The following is a 23,580-nucleotide window of genomic DNA, read 5'->3' as shown; positions in this document are numbered from 1 at the left end:
CAGATCATTTTCTCCACCAAAAGGTATTGTAAACATCAGTTTCCATGACAGTTTCAGTGTATTTTCCTTTCCTGACTCTATCAGCAGATCTTTTATGTGACTGTTACCGCCTGCCGTTAGCTTATTTAGACTAGAACAAGAGGAAATCTACAACTCAGCCGTTAAAGGTTTTTTCTGTGTGCAACCCGGATGTGTAGCTTCAAAACACAACTCAACGCTCTTCTAACGGTTTTCCAACATGTTAGTGTTAATGTGTTCGTGTTCAAATCTAAATCTACTAAAAGTAGAAGTAGTTAGTAATTAGTTGTGTTGCTTTCTGCCTGCAGGTTTGAGGGAAAAACCTTCAGTTCCCTTTGACTCTCACTAGCAGCCAGCGATGCTAACAGGAGGCTTTCTGACCATTTCTGAACAAAAACACCAGTTCAAATAAGGTTTATCACACTAGTTCAACATTAATGATGTTGTGGAAACTATCTTTTCATGTCTTATATTTACTTATTTAACCAGGCTGCTTTCACTGACTTGCTGCTTCAAGGCAGACCGGGCCAAGGAAGACAAATATGGAAGATAAAACAATACAGACGTTAAAATACGAGAAATGTCACAGAAAATAAAGTGCAAAGTAAAACAATGTCATCAAAAGACAGTAAAAACTCAAACAGAAGAGTTGAACTTCCTGTCACGTGCTCCACCTCGGCAGGAAACGTTTCATTTTGTGTGACGTCAGACAGATTTTAGATCCACACTCTCATTCTCGCTCTGTCATTGAATTTTAAAGCGATATAAATTTCTCCTCCTCCATCATGACATCTGTGTGTGCTGGTCTGCTGTTTAGTTCACTGTAGATGATGTGGTTAATGTCTCCATCTAGTGGACACACAGTAGAACTCACCTGATCTGTGATTTCTGTGCCTCAGACCTGGTTTCTGGCCACAGGTTAGACCGGTTTAGTGTCAGACTGACGTTTCTAGACTTTGATAGTGAAGTTATGAGGAAGTGACAGCAGCCTCAGATCAAATGAACACAGACACCCAGAAGTGAGGAAGGAGAATAAGCAGCGTCTTCTCTGTCAGTGTTTCCTCTACAGATGAAGGCAGAACGTCTCTGGATGTGAATTCACCAGGCAAACATCTTCCAAGGTAACATTACTGTTTGATGAATACACCGGCTGACATTGTATGATGTGACTGTATAGTCGACTGTTGTAAGACAAGCTGCTAAAGTCTTTCAAATCACCTGCTGTTTGCAGATGGCGTTCATAGTGCCATAATATCCAACATTTGTTCTCTTTGTGGCCATAAAGAACATTTTGTTTTATTTGTGACTTTTAGTGGAAGCCTGATAAACTCTAGTTAGGTTGTAATCTCAATTCACTGCATTGGTGAAATATGCAGGAAGTGTCAGAACTAGTGTGAAAGCTCAGATACATGTTGTGTTTCTGTTGATACACTGTGTACAAAACACTACAACCTCCACAAAACTGAGGTTCACTCCCTTTCACACTAAAACCTTTTGAACCTTTAAAGTCTCAGTCGTCCCCAAGGCTGAAAAATCCTCCTGTCTGTATAAACCTGCTCAGTTCATCTGTTGGAGAGAGCAGGTCTTCCTGCTGTTTTCTACATTCATACATTCAGCTGATGGTTCAATACACAATACTGGGTTCACTGTTTCATATTGTCCTGATAAAATCTGAGTCAGTAAGTAAGTAATCTGAGTCTGATCTCAGTAAAATCTGTTGAATCCAACACTCAGTGTGTATTTGTCATTTTACAGTCAGGAATGATCCCAACAGCAGAAGTGATCTATCCTGTAATGAAACCTTGTTGTAATGAATCAGTCCAGCTAACAGCATGTCGGGTGTGTTTGTGTAAAGGTGTTGGCTCTACTATGAGTCAGTCTGAGGAGAGAGAGGAGGGGCTCCCTCCCTCTAAAACCACTCTGTCTGGGGAACATGACAGCCGGACCAAAGCTAAGAGGTAAGATGAGGATCTCTAACTGTCCATGACTGTTCTCCATCTCAGAGCTCAGCAGTGAAATCATTACAGCATCATTATTCAGAGTAAAAGCTCTGTCTCTGTTGTGTTGAAGCCCAGTCCAGCAGGAGAGACCAGACTCCCCTGAACCCAGCTGTGTGTCCATGAACAGCGACTGGTCTATGAAGAGAACTATACATTTTAAAGATAAACATTCTTCTGAAACACAGTAAGTCAACATAATGTCACTATATAATGTTAGCATTAACAAAGCATTATAAAGAACAAATCTGAAGAGGAGTAAGATATTAACAATAATATGTAACATTGCTCTTGTTTTTTAACCTTTTTCATGTAGAGAAAGTTTGTCAGCTACAATAGCAGCTGTTGAGGAAGAGGAGAACGTTTCTCATTCACTCTCCTCTCACAGATTTTCTATCTGGTTCTGGGATTTGAACTGGAGTCAAAATCCTGCTTGACTTCAGGTTCAAACTGCCCTTCTTTTGTCAATCCTGTTTCTATCAGGATCCAGCAGGAGAGACCAGATTCCCCTGAACCCAGCTGTGTGTCCATGAAGAGCGACCGGTCTATTGATCGCCTTATTGAGTTCAAAGATGGACAGCACTCTGCTGAGCAAAGGTAAGAATTTAAAACAGATGAGTTTGTTGTTATCCATCTCTCCTGAGAAGAGGAATCAAGTCATGAGATATAGAATTGGTCCGGCCCTTCATACTCTGTTGATTTAGTTTCCTCTTTCAAAACATTATTTATTTATTATTTATATATTTTGACAGTAAGGTTTGGGGCAAAAGGAAATGCCTCTAATGGTTTTGATGTTGTGGAGCTCAGAGTTTAGGTTGGACAGTCTGTCTGCTGTAGGATCTCACCTTCACCGCTCCTGCAAAGAGACGCTTGAAGTCTCACGACTAGATGAACGACACATTTCATGTGCTGCTGGAGTTGAGAGTTTTTTCAGGAAAGCTTCATGAAATGAACGAATGTCTTGAAGAATGACTTGAAGATATACTTAGTGCTACGACCTGCTTTGGGAAAGACACTCCAGAGAAACATTTACAGTGGAGTGTGTGTGTGTGTGTGTGTGTGTGGGTGTGTGTGTGTGTGTGTGTGCATGGGTTCCTAACTTTGTGTAAATATGCAAAATCCGAACAGGGTGGGGGGTTAAGGTTAATTAATTAATTTTGAATATCATAATTATTTTTTTCTCTAACACTCTCCTTTTGCTTTGGCATCCTACCTGTTGCTCTGCTGTGCTGACACTGCTAACAGCAGCCTATCATCTTCAATAATCTGTTGAAAACATCTCACTTTACTAGACAGCTTTCCAAATGTTAAACACAGTTTCAGAGAGAAAGACCGAGACCTTCGGCACACAGAACACGACACGGAACGTTAGCCGACCTAAGCTTACTGTCAAAAAAACAACAGCTGTTAGCTAGCTAGATAAATGAAGGTCACAATGTGCATGTGCAATGTTAGCTGTTATTTCATGGTTCAAGCAATTCTGCTGCTGTCACTCCATTCACGACTGCATCGTCCCATCGTCTGTGGTACGCAGTGCAGACAAAGCGCAGGTTGGAATATACCACTTGGGTTGGAAAGGGGGTGCAGCAATCCAAATGCAACTATGCTATCTAACTGCAGACAGAGCAGATATTTCACTTAGATTGAGAGATTGAAGATTAAATATTCGATTTTTTTTACAAGGGGTGAAAAGTAGAGGGGCCCTCCTAATTTCCAAGTGGAGGGGCATCTGCCTAACTTGCCTAATGGTGTAGGCGTGTGTGTGTGTGTGTGTGTGTTGATATCTGGAGACCTAATACTTAATGTTTTCTCCACAGAGTCCACCAGGGGAGGTCAGAGGTTCCCAGCGGTCAGTCTGCCCAGGAGCATCAAACAGACCTGGACTCCATATTTATGGTGTGTAAATGTACAACAACACATTTTACTTCAGCTACAAAGAAAATGCAAAACAACCATTCTGGTCATTATAGTCTCCATGCTGCACTCTGTAGACCAGTGGGCTTTCAAACCCTGCAAGATGGATTTGATGTTGTGTTCCATGATTTTAATATGAAACTTTAATCTATGCAATATTCTGTTCCAGCTGCTTGAGGAGAACATTGTCACTTTTGTGAAGAACGAGCTGAAAAGGTTCCACAGGGTTCTGAGTCCAGATTACCCAGAATGCTCAGAGAGGCAGAGGGAGGATGAGGAGGTGGTGGACGGTGAGGAGGAAGAGCAGAGGAGGAGCAGCAGAGAGGCTTTTCTGCAGATCACACTGCACTTCCTGAGGAGAATGAAGCAGGAGGAGCTGGCTGACTCTCTGCAGAGCAGTAAGAGGCTTTTAACAGGTTTAACATGATGGAAAGAGGAAATGGTGGAAAATGAGAGATGTTTACATTTCCAAACTCTGCTGTAAATATGCTGAACACATCTGCATCAGATCTGTACAATTCTTCTGGGCTGCACACAGTCAGAACATGTTTGTCCGCTACTGATGAGCTGAATAGATATCATGGAGTGGAAAAACATATACATCCACACTGAAATCCATTAATTGATTTCGTTTTTTGTTTGTTCATTCAGAAACTCCTACTGCGTGTCAACATCAACTCAAATCCAGTCTGAAGCAGAAGTTTCAGTGTGTGTTTGAGGGGATTGCTAAAGCAGGAAACCCAACACTTCTGAAGCAGATCTACACAGAGCTTTACATCACAGAGGGAGGGAGTGGAGAGGTCAATGATGAACATGAGGTCAGACTGATTGAAGCAGCATCCAGAAACCAGAGACCAGAAACACCAATCAAATGTGAAGACATCTTTAAACCCTCACCTGGAAGAGACAAACCAACCAGAACACTGATGACAAAGGGAGTGGCTGGCATTGGGAAAACAGTCTTAACACAGAAGTTCACTCTGGACTGGGCTGAAGACAAAGCCAACCAGGATATACAGTTCACATTTCCATTCACTTTCCGAGAGCTGAATCTGCTGAAAGGGAAAAAGTACAGCTTGGTGGAACTTCTTCATCACTTCTTTACTGAGACCAAAGAAGCAGGAATCTGCAGGTTTGACAAGTTCCAGGTTGTGTTCATCTTTGACGGTCTGGATGAGTGTCGACTTCCTCTGGACTTCAAGAACAACGAGATCCTGACTGATGTTACAGAGTCGACCTCAGTGGATGTGCTGCTGACAAACCTCATCAAGGGGAAACTGCTTCCCTCTGCTCGCCTCTGGATAACCACACGACCTGCAGCAGCCAATCAGATCCCTCCTGAGTGTGTTGACATGGTGACAGAGGTGAGAGGCTTCACTGACCCACAGAAGGAGGAGTACTTCAGGAAGAGATTCAGAGATAAGGAGCAGTCCAGCAGAATCATCTCCCACATCAAAACTTCACGAAGCCTCCACATCATGTGCCACATCCCAGTCTTCTGCTGGATCACTGCTACAGTTCTGGACCATATGTTGAAAACCAGTGAGAGAGGAGACCTGCCCAAGACCCTGACTGAGATGTACATCCACTTCCTGGTGGTTCAGTCCAAACAGGGGAACGTCAAGTATCATGAGAGAGCTGAGACAGATCCACAGTGGAATACAGAGAGCAGGAAGATGATTCTCTCTCTAGGAAAACTGGCTTTTGAGCAGCTGGAGAAAGGCAACCTGATCTTCTATGAAGCCGACCTGACAGAGTGTGGCATTGATATCAGAGCAGCCTCAGTGTACTCAGGAGTGTTCACACAGATCTTTAAAGAGGAGTGTGGGCTGTACCAGGACAAGGTGTTCTGCTTTGTCCATCTGAGCATTCAGGAGTTTCTGGCTGCTGTCTACATGTTCCACTGTTACACAAACAGGGAAGAGAAGGTACTGAAGACATTCCTGGGAGAAGATAGAAGAGATAGAAAAGAAGGTAGATCTGAAGAGAGTAAACAATCCCTGGATGACTTCCTGAAGACAGCCATGTTCAAATCCCTGAAGAGTAAAAATGGCCACCTGGACCTCTTTGTCCGCTTCCTTCATGGCCTCTCACTGGAGTCCAGCCAGAGACTCTTAGGAGGCCTGCTGGGTCAGACAGAGAGCAGACCAGAAAGCATCCAGAGAGCCATCAGCAACCTGAAGGAGATGAACACTGATGATACCTCTCCTGACAGAAGCATCAACATCTTCCACTGTTTGATGGAGATGAACGACCAGTCAGTACATCAGGAGATCCAACAGTTCCTGAAGTCAGACACCAGATCAGAGAAGAAACTCACTGAGATCCACTGCTCAGCTCTGGCCTACATGCTGCAGATGTCAGAGGAGGTTCTGGATGTGTTGGACCTGGAGGCCTACAACACATCAGTGGAGGGACGACAGAGACTGATCCCAGCTGTGAGGAACTGCAGGAAGGCTCGGTTAGTCCTGATGTGAATACCAACAGTATAGAACAGTGTAGAGCGACCTTCATACCTGACACCATCAGAATTACAATAAAGATCTATAGTTCCTCAAACATACACACTATTAACTGTTGTTCTACATAGCAGTGGTACACAGTGTTGGGCGTAACACGTTACAAAGTAATGTGTCACTGTAATCACATTACTTTTTCCTGTAACAGAGTAAAGTCATTACTGTTCCAGGTTCAGTTTCACATCCCAGTTACTGATCTAACAGATCGGTTGTTCCTTGAGTTTCATTCTTTAGTCTAGTTCAACTCTTTATTGGTGTAATATCTATGAAAGATTCCCCTCGTCTTCTCCTGCCTTCAGCTCATGTCAGAAATATCAGAATTACAGAGAGCGACATGAACGAGCCGACAAAGTGGGAAATACGACTGGGAAAGTTGGAATTTAATGCTGTAGGCTGAAAACCTTAAAAGTAACTAAACCCCAACCAAATCTGTGGTGAAGCCGGACTCTAATGGCTTTTTTTTTTAAAACACTTTTTTACAGAAATGCTTTCATATAATTGCATTTATGTATTATTTTCTGTTTGGTTTCTGACTGTATTATACATTAACCACTTTTGGGAAATTTCAAATTCTATAATACAAATTATTGTCATTATTATTATTATTATTATTAGTAGTAGTAGTAGTAGTAGTAGTAGCAGTATGCTGTATAAGTTTTGATTGGTATGCTAGTCTCAGTTATGCTTTGATAATCTCTCATTTTACATTAAATCTGTAAACAGACTTTCTGGCTGTGAACTCTCAGAGACCTCAGCTCTGAAGTCCTGGTCTCAGCTCTGAAGTCCTGGTCTCAGTTCTGAAGTCCAACTCCTCCTTTATTCTTTATTCAGATTGAGGGGCTGCAGGTTGTCAGAGACTCACTATGAAGTCCTGGTCTCAGCTCTGAAGTCCAACCCCTCCCATCTGACAGAGCTGGACCTGAGTAACACCAACCTGCAGGATTCAGGACTGAAGATGCTCTCTGCTGGACTGGAGAGTCCACACTGCAGACTGGAGACTCTCAGGTAAAATCACTTTACAGTTTTTCTCAGTTGATTCGACACATTTCTCCAAACTAAGGTCCGTTCTCTCAAAACAGGATTCCTGAATCTGCAAAGGTCGCCCTGCAGGTTTTACATGAGGATTTGAGTTTTATTGATCCAGTTTCATATACACAGCAGTGAAGCTCAGTGACTGAGAGAAGATCATCCATGCTCTGATATCTTGTCATTAGATTACTGCACCTCTCTCTGTTCCTCTCAGCCATAATTCACTGTCACATCTCCAGCTGCTTCAGAATAGAGCAGCTAGATTTTAACCAGTGGGAAGGTGACATCATCATCTGCCCAGTTTTAACATCTGTCCTCTGGTTACCAGTTAGATAGAGAATTCATATTAAAATGTCACTGAACACATTTAAAGCAGGCTAGTTTTGTTCCTGAATTACACTGTGGAGCTCTTAGTTCCCTGTGAGCTGAGAGCCAGCTGAGATCTTCAGGTCCTCCTGACTTTCCCTCAGTCCAGACTCAACACTGAAGGTGCTTTCACTTTAGTCCTCAGGGCTTCCAGACTGTGGAAAGCCTTCCTGAGGGACTGAGGCTGCAGGTTCACTATCATCTTTAAAACTCTTTGTAAAACACACTTTTATTGACTTGCTTTTGTGTCATTTTGTGTAATCTTTTTGTCTCTCCTCACTTCTTCATCTTGTTTCTCATGTTTGTATTTGATATTATTATTTAAATCCACTTGTTTTTAAAGTGTTTCCTAATTTCTATACTCTTTATTTTCTTTTTTATGGCTTGTTGTGCAGTGTAACAAAGCATGTGCCATTTGGTGGATTTATTTATCCAATCACCTTACAGCACCATGTGTGAATACATTGTTAGCATGGGCGGCCCAGTGGGAATCAAACCAGTTTCCCTGTCAGTGTTAGTGCTCCAGTCAGCTCAGTATACAGCACCATGCAAACACACTGGGACCTGCTTTAGACCAGGGCCTCATCAATACAGTCTGTCAGTAGAAATAATACAATAATGACATTCAATATAACAGAGTAACATTTCCACATGTCTTCTTGTCCTTCAGGTTGAGTGTGTGTCAGCTGTCAGAGAGAAGCTGTGAAGCTCTGGCCTCAGGTCTCAGCTCCCAGTCCTCTAGTCTGAGAGAGCTGGACCTGAGTAACAACGACCTGCAGGATTCAGGACTGAAGCTGCTCTCTGCTGGACTGGAGAGTCCACACTGCAGACTGGAGACTCTCAGGTCAGGATCACTGTTACTGTTCAACAGACCATTTACATTCTGCTTTACATGCACATGTCAGAGAAAATACCTGAACTGTCATTTTCCTGCTGATGTGATTTTTGAAAGCAGCTGAGAAACCAACATTCAGCTCTACTTTCTCTCCTCTGAGAGAATATTTCATTATTTCTCTCCTCACTGCCTCTGTTGGTGAAACCTGAAGTAAAGGACTTGTCAGATTCTGTCAAACTGAGTCCAGAACTGATATGAAGACACAAACCTGATCCTGGGGTCAGCTGTTAATATTGGAGACAGTTTTTGTATTATAATAACTGATTTCAGAGCAGTTTATTAATGAGAAAATCCAACATGTAACTGTTTTTAAACAAAGAGTTTCCACTGAGAGCTACAATCTGTTTTTCAGAAAACCTGTTCAAAAGCTGCAAAAGCTCAAAATAAACAATAAATAACAAACTATTAGTTCTGGGTGATGAAGCTGAAAATGTTATTACAATAAAAATGTTCATATCAGGCGATGTTGAGTTTTATCACAATAAGTAAAATCACTATTTCTGTCGAGTTTAAAGGGTTAATTTAGCTCTTGAATAAAAGTTGAATAGATCAGTCAACTTTCATTTAAAACACTTCTTTACTGCCAGAATAAAACTAAAATAAGGATTATAATCATAATGATAGTGATAATAATAATGATAAAAAGTGTGAATGAAATGGGGTCTTATTTTCAACACTATAACCTCATATAATATTTAAATAAGAATAATGAAACAAAGCAGTGAAGCCGTTGTTCTTCCAGTTTGACCTGAACGCAGCAGAAAACCAGCAGCCAGTGAAGTAAACAAGGAAGTGTGTGAGCAACCTAAAAAATATCAAATGGACGATTATAAGTGAAACATCATAAGTGTTCAGTGGCAGCTGTTTAAAGACGTTTCACTGCAGAGTGTTTCTGTGTTTTAATCACTTTTGGCTCCAGCTGCCGGAGAGTGTGTTTGCTGTGTGTGTGTGTTGGACAGCAGCGCTCCTGTTTAAAGCAATACTCCACTTAGTTTTAACATGGGGGTTATTCAGCACCTGACCGCCATGAAGACCAGAATATAAACTACTGACCAGGACCAGATGCAGCTGGACCAGTTTGTAGAGTTTGAATGAGGAGAAAACCTCCTGAAAACTGACATTGAACTCGTTGGTGAACAGATTCAACAACAGATCCTGCTGGAAGACAATAAAGCAGCAACTGGTCCGCAGTTACATTGCATTTCTGTTCTTGGTTCACACTAAAATTAGTATTTAAAAATAAAGTAGATCCGGTCTCCCAAACAGGAGTTATCTCTCCTACATGGTATCCCTCCGCTGTGTTCTCTTCTGTCAGTAAAGATGCTGTTTGGTTCTAAATAGCAGTACATGTAATCGTAGTACGGCCGCTGCGCTCAGACTGTTGGGTGCGGTATCCAGTTATTAGATCATATAAGTTGAAAAGAATGTGCAGATCATGTACTTCCTGTAATAATATGGTGAAAACCAACAGGTTTATCAATCAACATACCGCTAAGGAATACACGATAAAATCACTCATCACATGCAACACTACCAATGTTATATATCTTTTCTTTTGTAAATGCAATAAATACTATGTGGGTCAAAGCTCACGGAAGCTTAACGTCAGACTTCAGGAACATAGCAGTAGCATCAGGAGAGGAGACATCACATCCCCAGCTGCCAGACACTTTTTAAATAAAGGACACAGATTGGAGGACTTCAGATGTACAGGCATTGAGAAAGTAAGGTTGAATGGCAGAGGGGGGAACAAGGAAAATGCCTTATTGAAAAGGGAATGTTTCTGGATACATACCTTAAATGCATTGCATCCTAATGGGTTAAAGGAGGAATGCAATCTGACGGTGTTTTTATAAATGAATGACTCTTGAGGTCGGGCTCCAGTGTGAATATAGTAGCCGAATGTTTAAACTTAGAGACTGTCGGTATGTCTGATTTATGAACGGCTGACCACCTGATGTCTTCAGACATCCCATCGTTTTTTGACATATACAGTATATATATTGTTTTCTGATATTTTGTATAATCTTAAAGGGCGACATGGACGACATGTTTTTTGTACACGTTTAACAATGTAAATAACACCAATGCCCCCTGGTGGCGACATCAGGAACCACATGTTGGAGTTTAGTTTAACACCAGGGACTTACAGAGCAAGACCTTCACATAATGATTCTTGTTATGGGGATTAGATCCTTCATGTCAAAATGGTAGAGGTGTTTTGAAAGTGGTGTCTGCATGTATGAAATACTTTGAAGCCTCTTATTTTGTTGATCCAATGTTGTACCAAGATCATGTTGAGATGATGACATCACCTGTGTCTTTCCACACACCTGTGACAATGAAGTTTCCCTACATATAGAGGAAAAAGATGAGTTACTATCAGACACTGATGAAAGCCGGAGGGCCGAAAACGTTCTGTTATGAAATAAAATAAGTGCTTAACAAAGTAACTTTCCATCGTGTGCGACCCCATCCTTTCAACTAAATAGTCGGACCAAACGTCAATTAAAAATCACAGCAGCAGGATCTGCTGTTGAATCTGTTCACCAACGTGTTCAATGGCAGTTTCCATTCAAATGAATGGGAAGTAAAGATCTGAACGACAAACTGGTCCAGCTGCATCTGGTCTTGGTCAGTAGATTATATTCTGCTTTTCAAATCAATCTTCATGACTAAAACTAGGAAAACAAGGTCCAGGTTGAAAAGAACCAGAATTATGTTTTAAGAGAGAAACTCTGCTGTGATCAATATTACTGAAAATTATCAAGCTGCTTTTATTTTGAAATCCAGGAAAATGTAATCAATATTGTTTAATCACCACATCAGCACTACAAACTATACATCACTGAAGAAAATGTAACAATATGTTGCTGTGTGTGTGTGTGTGTGTGTCTCTCTGTGTGTGTGTGTGTGTGTGTATGTGTGTGTGTGTGTGTGTGTGTGTCTCTCTCTTTGTGTGTGTGTCTCTGTGTGTCTCTGTGTGTGTGCGTGTGTCTCTCTCTGTGTGTGTGTCAGCTCAGTATACAGCACCATGCAAACACACTGGGACCTGCTATAGACCAGGGCCTCATCAATACAGTCTGTCAGTAGAAATAATACAATAATGACATTCAATATAACAGAGTAACATTTCCACATGTCTTCTTGTCCTTCAGGCTGAGTGTGTGTCAGCTGTCAGAGAGAAGCTGTGAAGCTCTGGCCTCAGGTCTCAGCTCCCAGTCCTCTAGTCTGAGAGAGCTGGACCTGAGTAACAACGACCTGCAGGATTCAGGACTGAAGCTGCTCTCTGCTGGACTGGAGAGTCCACACTGCAGACTGGAGACTCTCAGGTCAGGATCACTGTTACTGTTCAACAGACCATTTACATTCTGCTTTACATGCACATTAATGTCAGAGAAAATACCTGAACTGTCATTTTCCTGCTGATGTGGTTTTTGAAAGCAGCTGAGAAACCAACATTCAGCTCTACTTTCTCTCCTCTGAGAGAATATTTCATTATTTCTCTCCTCACTGCCTCTGTTGGTGAAACCTGAAGTAAAGGACTTGTCAGATTCTGTCAAACTGAGTCCAGAACTGAAATTAAAACACAAACCTGATCCTGGGGTCAGCTGTTAATATTGGAGACAGTTTTTGTGTTATTATAACTGATTTCAGAGCAGTTTATTAATGAGAAAATCCAACATGTAACTGTTTTTAAACAAAGAGTTTCCACTGAGAGCTACGATCTGTTTTTCAGAAAACCTGTTCAAAAGCTGCAAAAGCTCAAAATAAACAAGAAATAACAAACTATTAGTGCTGGGTGATGAAGCTGAAAACGTTATTACAATAAAAATGTTCATATCAGGAGATGTTGAGTTTTATCACAATATGTAAAATCACTATTTCTGTCGAGTTTAAAGGGTTAATTTTGCTCCTGAATAAAAGTTGAATAGATCAGTCAACTTTCATTTAAAACACTTCTTTACTGCCAGAAAAAAACTAAAATAAGTCTCAGTCTTATTTTCAACACTATAACCTCATATAATATTTAAATAAGAATAATGAAACAAAGCAGTGAAGCCGTTCTTCTTCCAGTTTGACCTGAACGCAGCAGAAAACCAGCAGCCAGTGAAGTAAACAAGGAAGTGTGTGAGCAGCCTAAAAAATATCAAATGGAGGATTATAAGTGAAACATCATAAGTGTTCAGTGGCAGCTGTTTAAAGACGTTTCACTGCAGAGTGTTTCTGTGTTTTAATCACTTTTGGCTCCAGCTGCCGGAGAGTGTGTTTGCTGTGTGTGTGTGTTGGACAGCAGCGCTCCTGTTTAAAGCAATACTCCACTTAGTTTTAACATGGGGGTTATTCAGCACCTGACCGCCATGAAGACCAGAATATAAACTACTGACCAGGACCAGATGCAGCTGGACCAGTTTGTAGAGTTTGAATGAGGAGAAAACCTCCTGAAAACTGACATTGAACTCGTTGGTGAACAGATTCAACAACAGATCCTGCTGGAAGACAATAAAGCAGCAACTGGTCCGCAGTTACATTGCATTTCTGTTCTTGGTTCACACTAAAATGAGTATTTAAAAATAAAGTAGATCCGGTCTCCCCAACAGGAGCTGTCTCTCCTACATGGTATCCCTCCGCTGTGTTCTCTTCTGTCAGTAAAGATGCTGTTTGGTTCTAAATAGCAGTACATGTAATCGTAGTACGGCCGCTGGGCTCAGACTGTTGGGTGCGGTATCCAGTTATTAGATCATATAAGTTGAAAAGAATGTGCAGATCATGTACTTCCTGTAATAATATGGTGAAAACCAACAGGTTTATCAATCAACATACCGCTAAGGAATACACGATAAAATCACTCATCACATGCAACACTACCAATGTTATATATCTTTTCTTTTGTAAATGCAATAAATACTATGTGGGTCAAAGCTCACGGAAGCTTAACGTCAGACTTCAGGAACATAGCAGTAGCATCAGGAGAGGAGACATCACATCCCCAGCTGCCAGACACTTTTTAAATAAAGGACACAGATTGGAGGACTTCAGATGTACAGGCATTGAGAAAGTAAGGTTGAATGGCAGAGGGGGGAACAAGGAAAATGCCTTATTGAAAAGGGAATGTTTCTGGATACATACCTTAAATGCATTGCATCCTAATGGGTTAAAGGAGGAATGCAATCTGACGGTGTTTTTATGAATGAACGACTCTTGAGGTCGGGCTCCGGTGTGAATATAGTAGCCGAATGTTTAAACTTAGAGACTGTTGGTATGTCTGATTTATGAACGGCTGACCACCTGATGTCTTCAGACATCCCATCGTTTTTTGACATATACAGTATATATATTGTTTTCTGATATTTTGTATAATCTTAAAGGGCGACATGGACGACATGTTTTTTGTACACGTTTAACAATGTAAATAACACCAATGCCCCCTGGTGGCGACATCAGGAACCACATGTTGGAGTTTAGTTTAACACCAGGGACTTACAAAGCAAGACCTTCACATAATGATTCTTGTTATGGGGATTAGATCCTTCATGTCAAAATGGTAGAGGTGTTTTGAAAGTGGTGTCTGCATGTATGAAATACTTTGAAGCCTCTTATTTTGTTGATTCAATGTTGTACCAAGATCATGTTGAGATGATGACATCACCTGTGTCTTTCCACACACCTGTGACAATGAAGTTTCCCTACATATAGAGGAAAAAGATGAGTTACTATCAGACACTGATGAAAGCCGGAGGGCCGAAAACGTTCTGTTATGAAATAAAATAAGTGCTTAACAAAGTAACTTTCCATCGTGTGCGACCCCATCCTTTCAACTAAATAGTCGGACCAAACGTCAATTAAAAATCACAGCAGCAGGATCTGCTGTTGAATCTGTTCACCAACGTGTTCAATGGCAGTTTCCATTCAAATGAATGGGAAGTAAAGATCTGAACGACAAACTGGTCCAGCTGCATCTGGTCTTGGTCAGTAGATTATATTCTGCTTTTCAAATCAATCTTCATGACTAAAACTAGGAAAACAAGGTCCAGGTTGAAAAGAACCAGAATTATGTTTTAAGAGAGAAACTCTGCTGTGATCAATATTACTGAAAATTATCAAGCTGCTTTTATTTTGAAATCCAGGAAAATGTAATCAATATTGTTTAATCACCACATCAGCACTACAAACTATACATCACTGAAGAAAATGTAACAATATGTTGCTGTGTGTGTGTGTGTGTGTGTCTCTCTGTGTGTGTGTGTGTGTGTGTATGTGTGTGTGTGTGTGTGTGTCTCTCTCTTTGTGTGTGTGTCTCTGTGTGTCTCTGTGTGTGTGCGTGTGTCTCTCTCTGTGTGTGTGTCTCTCTCTCTCTCTGTGTGTGTGTCTCTCTCTGTGTGTGTCTCTCTGTGTGTTTGTCTCTCTCTGTGTGTGTGTCTCTCTGTGTGTGTGTGTGTCTCTCTCTCTTTGTGTGTGTCTCTCTCTCTGTGTGTGTGTCTCTCTCTCTGTGTGTCTGTGTGTGTGTGTGTGTCTCGTGTGTGTGTGTGTGTGTGTGTGTGTGTGTGTGTGTCTCTCTCTGTTTGTGTCTCTCTCTGTGTGTGTGTCTCTCTCTGTTTGTCTCTGTGTGTGTGTGTTTGTGTGTGTCTCTCTCTCTCTCTCTGCGTGTGTGTATGTGTGTCTTTCTCTCTGTGTGTCTCACTCTCTCTCTCTTTGTGTGTGTATGTGTCTCTCTCTCTCTGTGTCTCTCTCTGTGTGTGTGTGTGTGTGTGTGTGTGTGTGTGTGTGTGTGTGTGTGTGCAGGCTGTCAGGCTGTCTGCTCACAGAGGAAGGCTGTGCTTCTCTGGCCTCAGCTCTGAGCTCCAACCCCTCCCATCTGAGAGAGCTGGACCTGAGCTACAATCATCCAGGAGCCTCAGGAGTGAAGCTGCTCTCTGCTGGACCGGAGGATCCACACCGGAGACCGGACTCTCTCAGGTACGGAGAGGCCACGTCCGCTAGAAGGCTGAGAGTCACACACATTTTCTCTGTCAGACCGGCTGCGTCCGCACCGCGGCTAAATACAGCCGTCGCTCCTCATCGGAGCTTCGTCCCGTTCGGTTCACACACGGTTCGGTTATTAAGGAGAGCGAAGCTTTCTACGACCGAACTCGCTACCCGAAACGTTCGGGTGTCGATACCGAATCCGAGAGCGGATCCGGTCGGTCCGAGTAGCGTGAACCGGAACCGGAACCGGACCGGACGGCCGCTCGTTACGTTACGTAACTTTATCGTCGTTAATTTGAAAGAGACGGAGGGAAGAGTTGAGACGTTCTCACATTTTCTATCAGTCTGTTTCCTCAACACTGCAGCTGCTCCACCAGTTCTGTGTCTTGAGGCCAAATGTTGCGTCTCTTTAAAGTATCAAGTTCATGAGGTGGAAGAAGAGAAAACCACGCCGCTGTCGGTGGAGGTTTATTCAAATCTGATGGACAAACTGACGCCTCTGGTTACTGGTGTTACTGGTGTCCAGTAGACTGAAAACACAGGCGACGGGAGCCGCCATATTGGTCTGCGGTAAACGTTTCTATGGTTACAGACATTATTGACAGGAGTGGAGTGACTCCTGTTACCGTACAGACTCGGTTTGGTGGTTTTACTCCGCTCTGCTCCAGTCTGTACCAACATATGAACATTCACTCTGATTCATAAATTCAGTGTGAACGGAGCTGCTGAGAAGCTGAGGAATATTGTTTAATGTTGAATGGAGGATATGAGTGACGGCGTCTGGAAAATCACTCATATGGAAGGTTATGAAGGTTATTTGTTCATTATCAAAGAGATTATGCTGTCTGACTTTATTCCCCCCCCCCCCAGGTTGGACCATGATGCAGTGCGGTGGTTGAAACCAGGTCTGAGGAAGTGTAAGTGTGTATTTAGTTTGATTGATGAAAACAAAGCAGCACATTCAGTTTCTATTTAAATAGAAAGCTCATGTGTGACATCTATTCATTCAAATCCTACTCTGAAGAAAGATGGCTGACAAAATGTGTCATCATGAAACTGAAGAAATGAACAGTCAATCTGTTAATAAATCAACCGATAATAAACACAACAGGTGTATTAGATGAGAAGCTGCTGCTGTATTGAGTCTTGTTCTCTCATCAGATGCCTGTGAACTCACACTGGACCCAAACACAGCACACAGAAACCTCTTCCTGTCTGAAGACAACAGAAAGGTGACGAAGGTGGAAGAGGAGCAGCCATATCCTGATCACCCAGAGAGATTTGACTTCTGGGAACAGCTGCTGTGTAGAAATGGTCTGACTGGTCGCTGTTACTGGGAGGTCGAGTGGGAAGGAGATGTTCATATAGGAGTGACTTACAGAGGAATCAGTAGGAGAGGAGAGGGTGATGACTGCAGGCTTGGAGGGAATGAAAAGTCCTGGAGTCTGAGCTGCTCTGGTAACAGTTACTCTGCCTGGCACAATAACAGAAGAACAGTCATACCTTCCCTCTCCTCCTCTGACTCTAACAGAGTAGCAGTGTATCTGGACTGGCCTGCTGGCTCTCTGTCCTTCTACAAAGTTTCCTCTGACACACTGATCCACATCCACAGCTTCCACGCCACATTCACTGAACCACTCTATCCTGGGTTCTGGATCTGGTCTGTGTCTGGGTCTGGGTCTGGTTCCTCAGTGTCTCTTGTCAGATAGAGGAGGGAGAGAGAAACACTCACACTGCTGACCAAAGACAGCTGCTGAGATGATGGTTCACTCTGTACAGGATCACACACACACACACACACACACACACACACACACACACACACACACACACACACACACACAGACACGCGCGCACACACACACACACACACAGACACACACACACACAGACACACACACACATACACACACACACAGACACACACACACACAGACACACACACAGACACACACACACACACACACACAGACACACACACACACACAGACACACACACACATACACACACACACACACACTCACACGCGCGCGCACACACACAGACACACACGCGCGCGCACAGACACAGACACACACACACATGCGCGCACACACACACACACACAAACACACGCGCACACACACACAGACACACACACACATGCGCGCACACACACACACTGACACACACACACACGCACACACACACACTCACGCGCGCGCACACACACAGACACACACACACTGACACACACACACACACACACACACACACACACAGACACGCGCGCGCACACACAGACACACACACACACACACACTTTACTAAATAGAGTGTATTGTGTGTGTTGGGTAACTGAACTGGGTTTTAACAACAAGAACATGGACATTTTATTGTGAAAATGAAATGAATGAGAAATGAAACCAGACAGAATCAAGTTATGGTTGTTCATCTTAGAGTCTGTTGTTGATGATTGACAGGTTGAAATATCTTTCTGTAGCAACATTTGGTATTTTATTGTCATCTCATCATTCCAAGATATAAACTTCTATCTAGTTTTCTGTAATTGTTTGTCAGAATGAAAGTTTCTCCTAAATGAACATTGTTTGGTCTTCATCTTTTCCAACAAGCAGTTTCAACTGTGAGAGAGTGAAAGTCTCCTAACGGCCACTAGGGGGCAGATAGACTCTGACTCTGAGGGACAGGGAGGGACCAACACACACACACACACACACACACACACACACACACACACACACACAGTTATCATCAGCAGTTTATAACTCTGATATAAATAATGTGATGGATGAAGCTTCTCAGCTGCTTCTAGCTCAGTGAGATCAGCAGCTGCTTGTCATGTGACAGGTTGCTGACCTCTGACCTCTGACCCCTCTGGTGACATGTGGACATGTACACAGACTAAACACACAGACAAAAGGGCAAACAAAGAGTAAATTACAAATTGATTAATTGACGGGAGATAGTGACGTCTGACGTCGTCATGGCAACACGTGACGCCACAAAGTGCCGTCCCGTTCCTCCTGAACCGTTTGGAGCCTCATGACTTCTCACACTCAGGCTCTACAGCTGAACACACAGGTGACTCAGTTCAGTCTGTGAGGCTCAGGGTCAGTCTGTAGGGGGACACTGGGGCTGCGGTCCAATAGTCAAAAAAATACGTCCTGACTCCTGTTCCTAACCACTTCTCCTTGACCTCTTTGGAAAAGGTCATGAGGTCAAGGAAAGACGTGAAGGAGAATTCATAAGGACTTAGGAAAAGACAACCGCAGTTCCCAAGATGGACGACTAAAAGCATCTTAGACTCTTCACCCCGTGTGTTCTTACCGTGTTTCATGCAGGCTGTAGAAACGTGGACGACCCGGTGAAAAATATCGCTTCATCACCAAGGTTGGAATTGAAATAAAAAGGAATATAGGCTACCAGTCACTAAAGTGAAAGGAAATGGTTTTCACATTGAGAATGGTTGCTCACGCTCAGCCTCCTGTCCACTCATATTTATCCACATGAATCCCAATTTGTTTGATTGTATGAAAATAATTGTTAAATTCATGCAAGATAGGCATAACATGTTAGGCCTACAAATCTACTACTGTACATATCATCATTCTTAAGTTTCAAACATGTTGAATTAAAAACATCATCTGGCTAAAAACGTCTCATATCCCTTTTTCTTGAAAGACAGACTTCTGTGTTCTGGTTAATATGCTGATTATGATCTGATTATAAGCCTATGCATATAATAGCTTAAGAACCACCACACAACTCAGTAAACACCTTGAAATATTGACTTTATTGTGCTTTGAATTTGTTCTGGCTGATACAGGCCTTTATTACAGTAAGGCAAGGGTTTCAGCATCTGTGCAAAAATGAATGAATGATATTCCTAAAGGCTGCAATACAACAACGCTCAGAATGAAGAAATAACTAATGCAAACTGAGCAGAGGTTACGCTACAACGTTAACTTCTGTCAAGTCAAACTGGAGTTTTCTGGAACATATTGGAACCTAGAAAAAAAAACAACTTCTAGAAATTAAAAGAGATATATGTGTATAAATAAATAAATAAAGTAATGGCAGGAATTCACTGACAAACGGAATAATCTGAAAGCAAACCGGATGGAACGTCTGCCCGGCGTGAGCGCTGCCCGGAGCAATTAAAAGCACCACGCAGCGTCACAGTCCATGGCGCACGCAGGCAGGAGTGAGAGTGAGTTACTATGGTTACGGGGACGCTCTGTGCACAGAGATATAACACAAGTGTAAGTATAACACAAGTGTTTTCTATAGTATTTGTATAGTACTTGTATAGTACTCAGTACTGAGCCGATTTTGTTTGAATTAATTGCAGGCTGTTTCTGCCAAGACGCTCCTTAATGATGGAAGTGACACATGGTGACGTGTGGTGGCAGACAGAGAGGACATTCATTTGCATATCTGTATAGGCTACTGTGGATGTTAAGTTGATTCAAGTGTAGAGATGTTTGTTTTTACTGTAGTAGTCTACTTGTTTACATGATGGCATCTACAGAAATTATTTCTTTATGGATTGTAATAAAGTAAAATAAAAAACTTATGTCCATTATTACCTGCTTAAATTGGCTTAGAGCTGTCACACTAACCACTTCATGGCATTACATTTGTCTTTTATTGTATATTTTATCTGGGTGTATTGTTAGGTGTGTTTCAGTGTTGGTGATATTTAATTGCTGCCAACATCTGTCTGTTGCTACAACCACAGATCATTTGGGGGTTTTACATTAAAAAATAAGCAGATTTTCATATTTACTCTTAATACAACTACTCAGTACCAAAGAAATCTGAGAATTATAAAGTCTTCTTGAAAAAAGGATTCATAGTTTCTGTAAAGTAAATGCACCATTAAAATACTTCCAGAAGATAATCTTTATGATTTAAAACATAATTACTTAACATAGTTTCGCTATTTTTTTTATCTACAAACTACAAAAAATGCTCATGTTTGGTTCCATTTCAGACAGTCTCAGTTGTCTTGCACACAGTGAGCTAAATAAAAAGTAGTAGTGATGTCTCAATAAAAAAATATTAGCATTATAATGGCAGCATAAGGCACTATCACCATTGATTCCAATGACAGTCAGCTGAGCAGTTGACCCAGGTAAGATGGCTGCCATATGGTCCCATTCCAGAATAGGAATTCTCTATGACAGCTCCCCTCTACTGTTTTATCTCTATGGCTCTGTGTCTTAGTATGCCTATGCAAAATCATGAATGTAATCACCTCAATGCTGAAATCTAGTAATATAACATAATTTAACATTTTGGTTGACATTATACAGGGTTGCTGTTTCTTGACTTAATCCAGAGGTTAGGTGGTGTAGAAATGCAGGAAATTTGTTTTAAATTACTATTTTTTTTCTGGGGGAGGAGCCCCAGACCCCCCCCCCCCCCCCCCCGCCAAAATGTATCATACTTTTTAAACAATATTCTTCTTCTTGTAAAGCACTGTAACTCGGTTTTGGAAAGTGCTATATAAACAAACTATACTACATATGAATATGTTTATGTATTATTATGAATGAACTATGCACTGAATCGCTCCAGTCGTTTTCACTGGGTATTTCTGACTTCAGCCAACTGCTAGTTAATGACTTTTTACAACATGCCGCCAGCAGTATTCTTAACAGGGAAATATTGTTCTTATGACATTCATTCCAATAAAGCAGTTTGAATTGAACTGAACTAAATTGAAATGAATCAAATTGAATTGTTTTCTAATCACTTAAAGGAATAGTTCACCCAAAAATGAAAATCCTGTCATCATCTCCTCCCCCTCATGCCAGATGAAACTCAGGTGAAATGTGTTAGTCCATATAACACACAGGGAGGCTGCAGCACAGCTTGGTAGCAGCCTTCTCCAAAACAACTGAAGTCAATGGGGACCTGTTCTTTAGAGCTCCTATACACCATTATGTGTTGCAGATCAATCGGCTGTAGTTCAGATTTGCACTAAATGATGGTGTAAATATACTGTAGGTCTTTCTGGAACTCTGAAGAACTGGTCCCCACTGACTTCAGTTGTTTTGGAGAAGGCTGCTATGGAGTTGTGCTGCAGCCTCCCTGTGTGTTATATGGACAAACTTCACCTGTGTTTCACCTGGCATGAGGGGGAGGAGATGATGATGAGACACACACACACACACACACACACACACACACACACACACACACACACACACACACATCCTCCCTCTCTCTCTTTATCACATATCTACCCTTCACCCTCTCCCTTTCCTTCTCATTATATTTAACACTCTACTTCCTCTCTTTCTTTTTCTCTCTATATAAATTTTTTCTCTTTGTCTCTATTTTCTTTGTCTCTCTGTCTCTCTTCTTTATATATTCTTTTTTTGTCTGTCTCTCTTATCTCTCTCTTCTAATTTAATTGTTTTATTAGTCAGAAACAATATTACCAAAGCAGTTTACAGAATGTACAAAACCAACAGTTTATACATTCAAACTACACTGAGATGATTAAATATTTGGTTTGAAAACATGAACTATACTCTCTGTCTCTCTCTCCCTGTCTCTCTTTATATGTGTGTGTGTGTGTGTGTGTGTGTGTGAGAGAGAGAGAGAGAGAGACCTACTTCTCTTCTGTAGTTTTTATATTGCTTTTTCTATCCTGTTTTTTGCTTAGTTTTGTATATATGTATGAATTTTTAGTATGGTCTAGGTGGGAATTGAACCCCTAACCCTGACAGTGTTATGGTGCGTTCATGTGCCGGTGGAAAAGTCAGACATCCGGGACTTCCGAGTCGGCTGCTACACAGCGTTGCGTTCACGTGCGATATTGTCAGAAAATCAATCCTGGAAGACAAACAATAAATCAGCAGGGATGAAAGGAGGAACTTTTAAAAAGCGCTTCCTACAACGCTACCGGTTTCTTCGTGGGAACGAGGAGAGAAAGCACATCAGGTGTGTGAGCTGTATAAAACCTACAGTTCCTAACTAGAAAAAAAAAAAAAGGTTTTGTGTGCACGATACTCGGGTTCGAGAGGGAGGGGAATTAAGGGAGGGTGGGATTGTTATGTATTGGATGTGGATGTTTAGGCTATGTATTTATCTTTTCATCTGCTTTCAAATCCCGAATAAAAAACACAGTAAAAAAAACACTGTTTTCTTACCGCTAACTGACACAAAACTTTATATTTCCGCCATGTTGAGAAGGTTAGAGGTTATCGTTACATCATAACTTAGAAAATAGGGTCGCAAAATTTTCTTCCCACTTCATAATCCCACTTTGAGCGGCAACAGACACACCATGAATTCCCAACAGAAGTGTAGATCGTGTGATAATGAATAGGAATTAAGTCGGTTATTAGGTGTAACACTATACTGAATGAATATTTGTGTCTTCTGATTGCTTTGTGTGGAGTTATAACTAGTTGATCATTTTGGGCTGTTAACATCATGATGTAGAAATGAAGCTAACACAACCTGCGCTTCCTACACACATGAAAACTGACAAACTGACTAACCAGTTATTGTATCTTGTCTCCAGGCTTATCAAGCTTATTTTAGGATTTTTTTTTTAGTGAAATCATCTCACTGCTCTGGCAGATCATTTTACCGCTTTCAACAAATATGGCTTTTTTTTCCAGGAGAATGTAACTTGTTTCAGGACATTTTCTTGGTAAAAGTGAAATTGTCTTGGAGAAAGTTTCTTGTTTCCAGATTTTCTTCATTGTTTTATGATGATTTCTTGACAGAAGACATATTGGCATACAAGATTATCTGCCAGTGCAGTGAGATAATTTGACTAAAAAGATCATGAAATACGGTTGATAGGTCTGGAAACAAGATAAAATCACTGGACAGCTTGTCATTTTTTGC

General features: G+C 41.6%; 2 protein-coding genes across 3 annotated transcripts in view; both read left to right on the top strand.

Moving 5' to 3' along the window:
* LOC139641172 (protein NLRC3-like) overlaps window positions 1-23,580 on the top strand; it is a 107,347-nt gene continuing 83,767 nt past the window's right edge. Inside the window, exon 1 of the mRNA XM_071515443.1 lies at window positions 1-23. The gene's annotated coding sequence lies outside the window, so the exon portion shown is untranslated. The remainder of the gene's footprint in view (window positions 24-23,580) is intronic.
* Window positions 2,227-20,257, top strand: LOC139641170 (NLR family CARD domain-containing protein 3-like). Of its 2 annotated transcripts, XM_071515441.1 has the most exons (10): window positions 2,231-2,612; window positions 3,833-3,911; window positions 4,099-4,327; window positions 4,581-6,390; window positions 7,280-7,453; window positions 8,514-8,687; window positions 11,897-12,070; window positions 15,522-15,695; window positions 16,575-16,621; window positions 16,866-20,044. In XM_071515441.1, exons 1-10 carry the CDS (start codon window positions 2,545-2,547, stop codon window positions 17,411-17,413), a joined length of 3,477 nt encoding a protein of 1,158 aa, XP_071371542.1. In that variant the 5' UTR covers window positions 2,231-2,544; the 3' UTR covers window positions 17,414-20,044. The 2 variants fall into 2 exon arrangements, with proteins under 2 accessions (XP_071371543.1, XP_071371542.1); XM_071515442.1 differs by lacking the exons at window positions 16,575-16,621; window positions 16,866-20,044 and adding an exon at window positions 20,057-20,257 and having other exon boundaries at window positions 2,227-2,612.

Source organism: Centroberyx affinis, unplaced genomic scaffold (genome assembly GCF_046629955.1).
Source record: "Centroberyx affinis isolate AG114_WGS23_722 - 3 ecotype Tasmania unplaced genomic scaffold, CSIRO-AGI_Caff_v1 ptg000351l_1, whole genome shotgun sequence".
Taxonomy (NCBI): Eukaryota; Metazoa; Chordata; class Actinopteri; order Beryciformes; family Berycidae; genus Centroberyx; species Centroberyx affinis.
The sequence above is the reverse complement of the archived record's forward strand: the minus strand, read 5'-3'. Positions and strand labels throughout refer to the sequence as shown.

Bases quoted from the DNA above. Each gene is read 5' to 3' on its own strand.
- LOC139641170 (XM_071515441.1), top strand. From the start codon at position 2,545: ATGAAGAGCGACCGGTCTATTGATCGCCTTATTGAGTTCAAAGATGGA. The intron at 4,328-4,580 runs GTAAGAGGCTTT...TTGTTCATTCAG, and splicing joins GGCTGACTCTCTGCAGAGCA to AAACTCCTACTGCGTGTCAA. The intron at 16,622-16,865 runs GTAAGTGTGTAT...TTCTCTCATCAG, and splicing joins GAAACCAGGTCTGAGGAAGT to ATGCCTGTGAACTCACACTG.